Source organism: Barbus barbus, assembly GCF_936440315.1.
Source record: "Barbus barbus genome assembly, chromosome: 15".
Classification (NCBI taxonomy): domain Eukaryota; kingdom Metazoa; phylum Chordata; class Actinopteri; order Cypriniformes; family Cyprinidae; genus Barbus; species Barbus barbus.
Window position 1 is genome coordinate 12565496 of NC_136743.1, and position 13321 is coordinate 12578816.

At 35.2% G+C, this 13321-nt stretch overlaps 1 protein-coding gene across 2 annotated transcripts; it reads left to right on the forward strand.

The window, feature by feature from the left end:
* Positions 1-1287: 1287 nt before the first annotated feature.
* On the forward strand, positions 1288-12798 carry LOC306881733 (V-type proton ATPase 21 kDa proteolipid subunit c''). 2 transcript variants are annotated; one of them, XM_079435974.1, is made up of 8 exons: positions 1288-1547; positions 2279-2327; positions 2740-2823; positions 3103-3180; positions 3567-3636; positions 3831-3882; positions 3979-4169; positions 10418-12798. In XM_079435974.1, the coding sequence occupies exons 1-8, from the start codon at positions 1478-1480 to the stop codon at positions 10442-10444; spliced, it is 621 nt and encodes a 206-aa protein (XP_079292100.1). In that variant the 5' UTR covers positions 1288-1477; the 3' UTR covers positions 10445-12798. The 2 variants fall into 2 exon arrangements, 1 of the variants encoding a protein (XP_079292100.1); XR_013785164.1 differs by lacking the exon at positions 10418-12798 and adding an exon at positions 6755-7564 and having other exon boundaries at positions 1297-1547; positions 3979-4973.
* Positions 12799-13321: the final 523 nt, after the last annotated feature.

The window sequence follows — 13321 nt, forward strand, 5'->3', positions numbered from 1 at the left end:
AGCTCTAATTAAAAAACAAGCACACTTAATTAGAAACCAAGGACTGTGGCTCAATGATATGTAACATTTCCATTGCAGAATTGTGAACTGCATAAATGGGACTGGACTTAAACAACTTCAAAATTCTGTTATTAAAATTCAGTGTGAAATAGGAGTCATATTTCAGCATATGAAATGATTAGTACAATAATTCGTTTTTTTGGCCCCCCTATACTGATGGATTGATTTCAGGCCAACATGAATCTAGGACACTATCAATAGTAAATGAAAAAGCCTGACTTTGCCACAAGGAAAGAAAGCTAATGAAAGCCTGGCCATAGATTTGACTGTTTGCTAAAGTGATGAATTTCTCAGGGACAGACAGGGAAGAGAGGAAATTGGTGTGAAGCACAGCACCTTCTACTAGCTCTGAAAGTAAGATTCCTGTAGTGCCAATGTATTGACCATTTGTGGAACTGATAAGCTTAAATCAATGTGTGACTGACAAATTTTCTGCATTCAAAAATATCTCCCACATATTTTATTCACCATCTCACAAGAATTCACAGTTCAGAGGGTGCACATATGATGTCTGATGTGTTTGAAAAACACACTGTCCTTTCTGTCAGAAATGACACGTTCACCTCCAGTTAAGCATCATTAAACAGACTAAGTGGTGTTTCAACTGAATTTTTCCCTGAGGTTTAGAATGATCATGCAAGTCATCAATGGATTTTATCTTAACATAAACCTAAATATAGATTTTTCTCATTAATGAGAATTTACTGCCATCGTCTGGATGAGACATGAACTACAATAAATAATAAATCAAAATTATTATTTTATACTTTTTTCCCCAGACAGTTAAAAAAATATTGTTTATTATATTTTTCTTCTTCTGTCTGTTTACAATCAGTTTTTAGTTTACGATAGATGGACGGACGGACGGACGGACGGACGGATGGATGGATGGATGGATGGATGGATGGATGGATGGATGGATAGATAGATAGATGATGAAAAAATCATATATTTTGGCAGAAAAGTATGGGCAGTACCAAAACAAATGAACATCTTGGCAATTTCTTTATAGCCTAAAATATCGCTTAGCAGAGCATCTTGGCATATATGTTTAAATTATGTTAGATTATGCTTCCTTGTTTTTTTTATTATTAGATCTCAACCAAAACGTTTTCCAAACTCTATAATCTCCATCAGAATTAACTAAAACAAAGGAGAAACCAATTTATGACCTGATCGGAGATCAGCGCTTTAGATCACTGAAGGAAGTGACGTTCTGAGCCACGTGCACAGCTCGAGCGCGTCACATGATCAGCTGATGGATGCAGGATTTCCAGCCTTCGCCGATTCGAAGGACTCACAGGAATCCATTTCTCTTCAAAATACAATCATCTAACAGAAAATAACATCACCGTAGCTTTAGGTTTAGTCGCGGGAGAACCTTTAGATAGCAAACCTGGCGCTGTTGGTGGAGTGGATGATGAACGGGCACGCGATATTATACACCGGGGTCACTTTGGCCTTCTGGGCGACCATCCTGATCGTCGGTGAGTGCTAATGAGACCAGATGACATATGGACTTTAGTAACACACGCATCTCAATAGAGTCATGTTTATTGATTCGTACATAGTTATCTTTCTAATTCTTTACTGTTCCTCATGTCTCTTTGGCCGGATAGCCTTTTTTTGGCTTGCCTTAACTGACGTTAGCTGTCATGTACTAGCACGACAGCGTAAAGCATTCATTTAAATGTCGTTTTAATTGTATTGAACGCTGTTATCGTAAAACATTGGTGTAAACAGTTTAGAGTCTAGCTATGGAGTTAGTATTAATAGTTTTAAAGGCTGTCTATGTGAATTAGATGTACACCTGCTCTGACGAGTTTTTATTATGTTAGCTGCAGTTGAAATGTTTCTCTGGTTTCTGTATTTTCACCTTTTTCTCCACACGTTGGCTGTAATCGCACAGGGTAGTGTGGATTTTTTAATTTATTTTTTATAGCAGTTATAGGGTAGTTGAACATGGTTGTATGACCAAATGAGGAAGAGAGCTCTCACATGACTGTGAGCTTTCACAAATTTCCTCTATGATTCTGCAGAAAAAGTCTGCCATTTATTCAAATTATGCCACTTTACAAGACATTTCCCTGCTTTTTTTTTTTTTTTAAATTTTATTTTTTTAGATGAAAATTCTGTCACTTTTAAACTTTCTAATTTCTGGTTAACCTTAAACACAACTTAAAAAGTACTAATCTAGTAATTTTTTCTTTCTTCACAGGTATTTGCTATACGATTTTTGACCTTGGATTTCGATTTGATGTAGCATGGTATGTGTTCAGTAAGACCACTTTTTGAAACCTTAAAGCAGTGTTAATTTCATCGACGACGAAAAATATTTGTCAACGAACCTTTTTTCTGTGACTAAGAGGAGTCGTTGACGAGCTAAAACTAATATCTGATGATAAAAGTAATGACTAAAAGTTGACAAAAATGCAATGACTTTTCGTCGACTAAAACTATGAACTCAAATGACTAAAATGTGACTAAGACTATTAAGCTTTTTCGTCTCAAGATAAAGACGAAGACTAAATAAAAAATGCCTGCCAAAATTAACACTGCCTTAAAGTATGACTTGTCTTGTTTACTACAGTAACATTTCTGATATCCACGAGACCTAATTTAAGACTTGATATGATTGAAACACACCTAATGAAGTCTAACCTAACTTTTCTGTTGCAGGTTTTTAACAGAGACTTCTCCATTTATGTGGGCTAATCTTGGAATTGGCCTGGCCATCTCTCTGTCTGTTGTTGGAGCTGCATGGTAAGGCTGTCTATTTCCTCTTTTTTGTGTCTTTCAGAAGTTGACAGCTCAGAAAAAAAAAAAAAACATATGGGAAATTTTGATATGTTGTAGTGCAGTTTTCCATATCCTCTTCTGCACTGTTTAAAAAAAGCTCCATAAATAAATGCATTCAACTCTGTATTTCTATCAATAGCTCAGTCACCAAAATTACTATTGCATGCTTCTTTTGTATTATTTTTACTTGGATATTTGATATGTAATAAGCAAACAGTAAATTACAAGTATGTGACTCTGCAGGGGGATTTATATCACTGGATCCAGCATCATTGGTGGTGGAGTCAAGGCTCCTAGAATCAAGACCAAAAATCTTGTCAGGTATATGCAGTTTGCTTAATGTTTTAAAGGTTTATTTTTATATGCATATGTACCCTATTTTGCTACCTCAGAGACAATTAGGGCTCAGAATTATCATATATATATATAGGCCTACATATAAAATATCATTGTATTTGTCATATTTTCATTTTGCCGCAATTGTCTATTAAAAAGGCTGAACTTACGATGAAGTCTAATTTTAGGCAACGGTCACATAAATATGTATTTTTTAATGTACTTTTGTCTGATATGAAAGCAAAAACAGTTGTTTTTGTATATGATTCCATCTGTTTGGTAACTGTCTGATTTTATTTGTTTGCGTAAGGCTTTCTTTTTAGCTCACAGTGGCACTTGGTGACAGTTCAATTTAATTTCTTTTTTTCTAGCATTATCTTTTGTGAAGCTGTTGCCATTTACGGAATCATCATGGCAATTGTCATTAGCAATTTGGCAGAGGTAAGTTAACTTATTGACCCATTTCTTTGAACGCTTTGGTTTTTATATAGTGAGTCATATGTTAGAGATTTTAGTGTATTTGTAGTTTATTAAGAGCAGATATCTTTTCTTGAGCTTTTTTACAAAACTTAAATTCTGCATTACATGAACAACAGTATTAGTTGTAAAACTTTTTTCCATTTCCTGTCATTAAGAACTTCTCTGGTACAACTCCAGAGACTATTGGGTCAAAGAACTACCAAGCAGGTATATTTTGCTTCTAAATCACTTGCGATTTTATTTGAAATATTTTCCTCTGCCTCTGTTGAGTGACTGGATGACACATTTGTGCTGTTTTTTCAGGCTACTCCATGTTTGGTGCTGGACTCACTGTTGGCTTTTCAAACCTCTTCTGTGGCATCTGTGTTGGCATTGTGGGCAGTGGAGCTGCCCTCGCTGATGCTCAGAATGCCAGCCTCTTTGTCAAGATCCTCATTGTTGAAATTTTCGGCAGTGCCATTGGACTGTTTGGAGTGATCGTAGCCATCTTGCAGGCAAGGCATTTTCTTAAATTGCTATGTTTCTTCTACTCTTGTAATATTTTAATATGAGCTGTTGTGGTCATGGTTTACTAAATAGTGCATAGCACAGCAAAAACGGAATGTATATTATAAAAATATTTTTATTTACTTTGAAAAATAAAAAAAATCATCTGCCAGGTACATAAATGTAAAACGTTTTAGTAACAGTTGTTCACGTTTACAACACTCATGAGCCCTGAATTGTTAGCATGACCTTATCAGACTTAGTCAGTTGATTTCTAGTGACAGTAGAAAATATAACATATAAGACACTTGAATTTGACTTTGAAATTTAAGTCCTGGAAAACCCTTGAAAACAGCCATATTTATGAAAAGGTACTTGAAATTTTAAAAGGCAGTATATATGAAATTAGTGTTCATATTTCTTTTCGATAAAAACAATATTTTAACGCAACATTAACAATGCTGCGTGTGTTAATAATTACCATTTCTCCTGGCTTTTGGGAGTGCACGAGATCTCGCGATATTTCACATTAAGGTGAAAAGCGGTCTCGCGATATCAGTATAAAGTTCAGTTTGTGGTAAAACCTTTGATAGTGCTTGCATTATATTGTTCAGTCTTTTATTAAATGCGCTGTTCGTTTGGTTTTCATTTGGGAACGCATATAAAGTCTGACGCGCTTTGTGTTGCACTGATCATTTACAAGCATGAAGCGCGTCTCCATCGCAGCAGCTCAGTCCACAAACTCTTCCTCTGCAGATATATGCTGGAGTTTGGTTTGCTTAATGTTCATCTGGGAAAACTGTGTGTTATCTGTAGGGGTCGACCGATATGTGTTTTTCAGGGCCGATACCGATTATTACAGACCAAGTAGACCGATAACCGATATATTGAACCGATATATATGTCTGGTGTAAAAATGAAAATGAATGTCAAAATTAAGAATAACAAGGGCTCTGACAAAAACGGCCTTCCCTAGTGTTGGTTGCACTTCTTACTCTTGTCTTCCTCCATGCATCCATCTACAATAAGGGTAATATATAAAGAGAGAGTTAAAAGTGGGGCCACTGTATGCTTCATGATTAAGCCTATGAATACTAAATACCAAAGCTAAACAGCTTGGGAAAATGTAAGTATTTGGCTTCAATAATTTACATGTTAGAAATGTATGTGTAATAGCATAACCTCTCATAATTCTTCATTAATTATTTTCGGTTGACTAAATCATAACCTACAAGAGGTGACTATTCAATTCATCATCTAATGCACATCAGTTGATTAATTTAAAAAGCGCAATGTATATAATACGTGTAAATAATTTAATTGTCTTCATAGCTCCATTGTAGAAGTTGCGAAGAAGACCGCAACTATTTTAATGAAACCATAACACTAATAGCCTGTTATAGGCTCACTTGGTTCAATAGCCTATTGAAATGTCCCAATTTCCGTCATCCTAATCTTGGCCTATGTGACAGTAACTTAATCTTGGCCTATGTGACAGTATCTTAGTTTTGGCCTATGTGACAGTAATTTCCATTAGTTTTCATTTACAGAGCAGTGCAAATGAAGGCATAAAACATTAATTTAATTTATCTTTTAATCAAATGAGAGTTGAACTCTATTTTTTGGCAAACAAATGGGTTTACTATTAAAATTAAAACATGTAAGAAATAGCGTATTGTGTGATTGTTCTTTTAAACAAAAGTTGTAATAATTGTAGTAGCATTAGTAAATAAACCGAACTTTTATTTTGACGGGTTGCCGTCAGGACCTCTTAAGTTTCTTTAGCCTATTTATGATATGACGATCGTTTTACTCAAACGAAACAGTCAAATGCTCATGAAGTAACTCTCAGAGCAGTTCTGGGGATGATGTTCATGTATTTATGTCCTCATTTAGTGACATGGCAGATGCGGAATACACCGCGAGCGTCGCGCACTCCAGTGTGTGTGTGTCAAAACCGCGCGTCTGTGCCTTTCACATATACAGAGACACGCCGAACATGCAGAATTCATATTTAAATAGTCTTTTAGCAGCTTAATGTTTACAGATAGTCCATATCATGAGTCGATTTAAGTGTACTGACCTACTTTTGATTAATTCATCCAAACTTTGACTAATTCCGTGACTCCGCGTTATACAGTAAATTCCATATGACTGGATTCCGCGATTCCCCCTGCGTTTCCCCCATCTCGGAAACCATAAATAGATAATATTGAGGTTTTTACAACTTCAGTGTAGTGGATTGTAATTTATTGCAACTTGAGCAACGTCTGCTGCTGCCTTTGAGAGAGAACTGATGCGCTGATGAAGCAGCACCTGTTAGCAAGCGCTTTCGGTGTGAGAGCGCCTTTAGTCTTCCACGTTGATTGGTCGGACTCCTGACTCTCAACAAATCAGATGCGCAGTGGGCGGAGACTGCTCTAGGCCACAGAGTGGTGAGTTCCGACAGGCTGCATCAGAGCCAAATAGCGCGTTTCATAATTAAATAATTTTATCGGCACATCGGTTTTGAAAATGACCGATGCCGATTATTATAAAAATGCTTAATATCGGTGCCAATAATCGGCCAGGTCGATAATCGGTCGACCCCTAGTTATCTGTGTAGATTTGTAATGTAAATCATTTACAAACCTATGCCAACATAGGAGAATACATCAACATATTTCTAAACATGCAATTTGTTGTACAACGCGATTTCAAAATAAAAGTCGCTCTGAGTTTGCTTGTGTTAAATGTATTTAAACCAAATGTCATTGAATAACACTTGAAAATGAAACGCAATGTTATATAATGGTTATATTCATATTACATATAGCCTAGGCATATTACATTATGCATTTTAACAGTTTTGTTCAATAAAACCATGCAATTACTTGGATTTGATACTTTATTTGAACCAATTATGATTGCCTCATTGTCAGTTTGTATATAAATATAGTCATATCACAGCCTGTTTTTCACTTAGGTTTATTTTTTATTACTAAAAATGATCAGATAGCTAAATTGTCAAAATAATCAGTAGATTTCTTGATTACCAAAATTATTGTTATGGCCCAGATTAGTTAAAACGTTTAAAAATACAACTGCATTCTTTTGTGATTAAAAGACATGTTTTTCTTAAAAATAGTATTACAATATTTTCTCATTCTAGTGAACCAAGTCTCTGTATTTTGTCTCATCTCATGAGCTACGTTTATCACACCCCTAGCTTTTATTGTTCAGGTCAATCATGTATTCATAAAATAAAAGGAAAGTGTACTTTGCCATAGTATAGTTTTAAATGTTAAAGTGGCCATAGTCATTGCATGCTTTGCTTGAGCTGCACTTTATTTGCACCATTGTTTAAGATAATAACAGTATTGTTTGATAAGTGAGATCTCTGATTTTAGTCCTTGAAAACCCCCAAAAATGTGCTTAAAGTCCTTGAAAGTCCTGGAATTTCATTTTGCAATTTCTGTACGAACCCTGTATTCATTACCCAAATAATAAATAAGGGAACTCAAATGTCATTGTCATCTTAGTCTTAAGGCCTTTTTCGTGCCAAGAGTGAATATGTGTTGTGGATATAGCAAAGCAAACAAGAATCGGTTCGTTTCTGTTGGCCTTTTCTTCCTTCTAACAGCACTGTACTATAGAAAATACCGCAGTATTATTGTCATTAAACCCATTATTCGTATATTATGTTGTCACTGTCATCAGATGGCTTGTATTTTACAGAGAGTAAAATGTGTATTGTCAGATGGATTGTATCTTGCATTTAAGCATATGATTGGCCAGAATTCTTTTTTTTTTTTGCTCTGTGTCTGAATCATCTTTTTGTTTCATTCTTCATTTCATTCTTTGTGTGAACAGGCCAGGGCTGTTGCAATTCCTGGATTTTATTAGACTATTCCATTTTTAAAAATCCTCGACTTCATTTTTCTCGTGTCGACTAACCGGCAAAAACCCGGAAGTGGCGCATTTCACGGACGAGAATCCATAAAACACAGTGGGTGTTTCTGAAACCGAAGGCTGCATCCTACCGAGGCTGCGTCCTTCCTAGTTCAGTCCTTCAGAGTCTTGTAGGCTAGAGTCCTCCTCTGCATAAACGCTAGAATAAGACGGTCTAGTAAGTGCGCGCGGCTATGTCACATATGTTCCCGCCCTCACCTCAGGTCACGGAGGATACATCCCATGCATCCTTCAATTTCAGCTGAATGAAGGACGCGAAACGTAGGCTGTCTTCCAAGGATCCTTCCAATTGAGATGGCCTTCAGCGGCGTTTGACGTGGCAGCCGAGAAATGCAGCCTTTGTAGGATGCAGCCTTCCATTTGAGAAACACCCAGTAGGCGCGTTCGACTTGTAGGTGCAGAATGACATCAAAGTACCACGAGAGCGATACGAGAGCAGACGGATCCTTAAGCTTTCGAATCGCTCTCGCGATACTTTGATGTTATTCTGCGCAGCGCCACTTCAAGTCGAACGCACCTACTGGGTGTTTTTCAAATGGAAGGCTGCATTCTATAAAATCATTTATAAATCTATGTAAATACAGGAGAATGCATCGCGGTTTCAATATAAAAGCTCAAACCCTCACTCTTAGTTTACACGTTTTGATGTCCACATTGATGTTGTTCATTTAATTATAGTAGCTATAGCATTTCTGTCTTAAAGAAATGGCCAAATATTAAAGATTAAGTTGACATTTGAATTAAATGGTGCTTGGTCGATTTTAAACAAGGATAAGATCGCGCAGTAAAGTGTAAAACAATCGTCAAGCCGTTGGCGCCCCCTGCAGGCCTTTGTTGTAATGGGTAATCTAGTGAAAAAAAAGTGACGTGACATACGGCCAAGTACAAGTACAAGTAGTAAGAATTTGTGCTCTGCATTTAACCCATCCTAAGTGCACACACACAGCAGTGAACACATACCCGGAGCAGTGGGCAGCCATTTGTGCTGCGGCGCCCAGGGAGCAGTTGGGGGTTCGGTGCCTTGCTCAAGGGCACCTATGTCATGGTATTGAGGGTGGAGAGAGCTGTACATTTCACTCCTCCCACCATCAATCCCTGCCGGACCTGAGACTCGAACTCACAACCTTTGGATTACGAGTCCGACTCTAACCATTAAAGCCATGACTTCCCCATTCGCTCTATTGTTTATAATACATTATATATTTTAACAGTTTTGTTCAATAAAACCATATGATTTCTTGCTTTTGATACTTCATTTGGACTAATTATTATTGCCTCATTGCTATTATATATGTATTTTAAGGTTATTTTAAAGGCTATTGTTCATTTACATCCATTTTTATTACCACAAAAAAAAAATATTATAATTATAGGGCCCTATGAAATACTATTTTATTTCCAAATTCATTTTTTTCCATTTTCATTTTTCTATACTGTTTTAATGGTTAAATTAAATTGTATTAATCAAAAAGCCTGTCTAATTAATTGAGTTGTATCTGTACCAAATTCTGTTTTCCTTTATTTTCTGGATTCCATTTTAATGGTTCCATTAAATTGTAATAATCAAAAGCATCTCCAATTAATTGATTTTAATTTTTTATTTTTTAAATAAATATATATTTTTTCAGAAATACTACACATTTACATTTTTCTCCTAAATAAATTCTGGTAAATAATATTTCTGGTAAATACTCGTTAAAGTGTTTTTTGATTATAATTTTATTAGTAGTAGACTAGAACACGTGGATATGTTGTCATTCTTAGACTATAATACTGAACTTTGATTTAATTGATTTGGACTATGAGATGGACACTTGCTTCTTACAATCTGTTGCACTTTACTTTTGCTTTAAAAAAAAGGATTTCATAGAAATTTGGATTTCATGTGGTTTAATAAAATATTCTTAGAGTCTTTAGTTTACCTAACCGTGTTGTCATTAAGCAGCATCTTCCCCATCTGATTTCCAGCAGGGTGATCTTTTGAATTATTTGTCATATCCATCTAGCTACTTATGACCACCCTCTGGAAAATGAATATTTTATCACAATTTCCAGTCACACTCTGTAAATTGATCTGACATGCATGCTTGAATTCAGATTGAGATTATTCAGACACACAAGAGCTCATATTAAAACACAGTTGCTTCATGTGGGTTCTATAGTTGCAATAAAATGTTTAATATCTTTGTTTATCCATTCAATATCTGTGTATTCAGGATAATATTTTCTACATCAGATTGTGTTATTTTTTTTTGGCACCTGTATAATCTAACTTTTTTTTTTCCCCCTCTCTCTCTCCGTTTAGACATCGAAAGTAAAAATGGGAGATTAGATGACTACACAACCTACAGATCAAAGATGCTGTGTTGCTGGTGCAAACAGGAGGTGTAAATACATAGTAAATTATTTAAATGTATTTTCCTTTGTGTCTGTTTTAACCATCATTTTCTGAAGATTGAAATATTGTATGTGCACCAATTTGTCTTAAAGTGCATGATGATGTCAAAGGCAGATTTTTGGCGACTTTCACACTTAGTTTGGCATCTCATAATTCTGAAAATAAAAATATCACTTAATGTCTTTGGCCATACCTCCATAATGTCAAAATATCCAATTTAAATGATAGAATTGTTCCTTTTTTCTTAAATCAAAAGGTATTTTATTTGATTAAAATAGCCTAATGATATAAACAGCAATCATGCATACGGTGACAGGACAGACTGTCTGTAAACCCGATGTTGGGGTCTGTTTTGACGTATAGGGTGTTATGTTTGAAATCATCTCAAATTCCAATATATAGTTCTCTGTGATTCTGTACAGTACAAGAAAAGTGATAAATTGCATTAGTGTGGTTCTCTGCATTGGATGGGTGTAAATCGTAAAGTATTCTCTTGATCGCTGTATGCAAGAATGTTCTTGTATTTGCGCGACACCTGGTGTATCTGGTGTGCTTGACCTGATCTCACGTGTTGTGTTCTTTCATGTAGCTACTGAATTCAAGTAAATGCTATCTTTGAGAAAACAGTTATATCAAAACTATGATGTTAAAAAAATAATAATACCATTCATCTCCAATCGTATTTCTACCAGTGTAGACCCTCACTTTGTAGGGCTCTCTTCAGTTCTGCTTGGTTAAAAATGAGAGGATATAATAATCTGATGTGTGTACATATTAGAAGCAGTTTTTTGTTTTTGTGAAGCATGAGGGTGTTTGCCATTCCGTATTTCCTAGTTGTCTTGTAATTAAAAAAAAAAAAAAAAAAATTATTTTAGAACAAGAAGTGGTCTTTATCTCCCAGGAAGCTTGTTTCCTCCATGGGTTTAAAAAAAAAAAAAAAAAAAAAAAAAAAGTTAAAGTAATTTCGACAAAAAACAGAATTGTGAAACTCAAAATTCGTACCTTTTTTCTCAAAGCTGGGAGTTTATATCTCACAATTCAGATTTTTTTCTCAGAATTCAGTTTACATCTCGCAATTCTTGATGAAAGGAAATTGTATTTATCTCACAGTTTTGACCTTTTTTCTTTCAATTGCAAGTTTACATCTTGCAATTCTGATTTTATGTGTAGCAATTGTGACTTTTGTTCTCATTATTGCAAGAAAAGTCCGAATTGTGAGATATACATGTGCATCCAAATTGCGAATAGTGAAAAGTGTTTTTAAACCCATGGTGGAAGCAAGTTTCCATAGGTTACTGTAAACTCTGAACAATATGTAGTAATTTATTTGTTCACATCAATTAATTCTAAAAATGAACATCTAAAAGCAAGTTCATAGCAGAACAGTACTGCAAACAGATGTGTGAGGAGGACTTTAATTGGCCACAGATCTGAGAGGCCATCTTTAAACAAATAAAAATGAGGCTGTAGATTTTACTGGATATTAAGATCTCATTTTCAGAGTTTTTGTCCTCTTGAAATGTTTTAGGAAGATGTATTTTCAGTGTTGCATCGGCTGAAATATTTAAAGGTACAGCCCATTTATCCCTCACACACCTCATTTTCATTCTTGTATAATTAAATATGGTGTTTTCCCTTCACTAAGTTTATCTACCAAATCTAACAGTAGTCAGTCTAAACCACTGTTTATAGCCACGATCAAACTTGTAAGATCAGTTGGCCTTCTTTTAGCTTTACTGAAATACTTTACTATCTATGATGTTTTTGTGAAGGGGAGGTACATACTAAACATGATTTTACTAACTCCTGAATGTCCAAAATCAACTTCTGTTAAATGTCTGTTTATATTAATGATCAATCAAATCACATAGTCCATCCGTAAAGCATATGGTCTTGTGAATCATTTCCAGTCTAGTGACCAAGATCATCTGTTTTCTTGCACTGGATCTGTGGAGAGATGCGTTCATTTTATTTTATTTTTGTTACATGGATAAGTGTTTATTTTAAAACATTCCAGCTTAGACCTGGCTGTAATCAACCCACTCCTGATGGATCACACTGCGAGGCTGCTTTAGGTCTTCTTATTGTGGAGCTTCCAGGACCTGGATTGGCTGTCTGTGGTTTAGTGGTTCAGGAGTTGTGTGGTAAAGATGACCTCTTAACCATTTCTCCTGTTTCAGTGATTGTTAAATATGTTAATGTGGTGATTCCATTGTTTTGATGTGTACAAGTGGATCCTCTAGACTCCATAATTGTCCTTGAAGAAATAAAAAAAAATGTGAAAAACAGTTCATTGCATTAATTTTTGTTTTAGAGATGTCAGTATCATCACAGCATAACTCAAATACTAGGTTATCAGATGACTAATTCTGATGGAGGCATGGAAATGCAGGTCCATGATCCGTCAGCCAATAGGAGTAAATTGACCACCCCCTCATTACCATATTGCAGGATGAAATACACTACCTTTCAAATGTTTTTGAAATAAGTCTCTTATCACCAAGGCTGCATTTATTTAATCAAAAATACAGTAGTAATTTTGTGAAATATTTTTGCGGTTTAAAATATTTAATGTATTTTAAAATGTAATATATTCCTCATCATTTTCAGCAGTATACTTTAGTGTCACATGATTCTTAAGAAATCATTCTAAAATGCTGATTTGGTGCTCAAGAAATATTTCTTACTATCAATGTGGAAAAAAATGCTAAATATTTTATCAGTATTCTTTGACAAATAGGTTTCTATTAAAACAGTCATTTCGTGTGGGTTCTGCAGTAGCACTGTGGCTTTTAATGGTAATGATAACTT

What these genes read in the sequence shown, in the direction of transcription:
- LOC306881733 (XM_079435974.1), top strand. Translation starts at nt 1,478, where the DNA reads ATGATGAACGGGCACGCGATATTATACACCGGGGTCACTTTGGCCTTC. An exon ending in TCATTAGCAATTTGGCAGAG is followed by an intron (nt 3,637 to 3,830) that starts GTAAGTTAACTT and finishes CCTGTCATTAAG; the next exon opens with AACTTCTCTGGTACAACTCC. An exon ending in GTCAAAGAACTACCAAGCAG is followed by an intron (nt 3,883 to 3,978) that starts GTATATTTTGCT and finishes CTGTTTTTTCAG; the next exon opens with GCTACTCCATGTTTGGTGCT.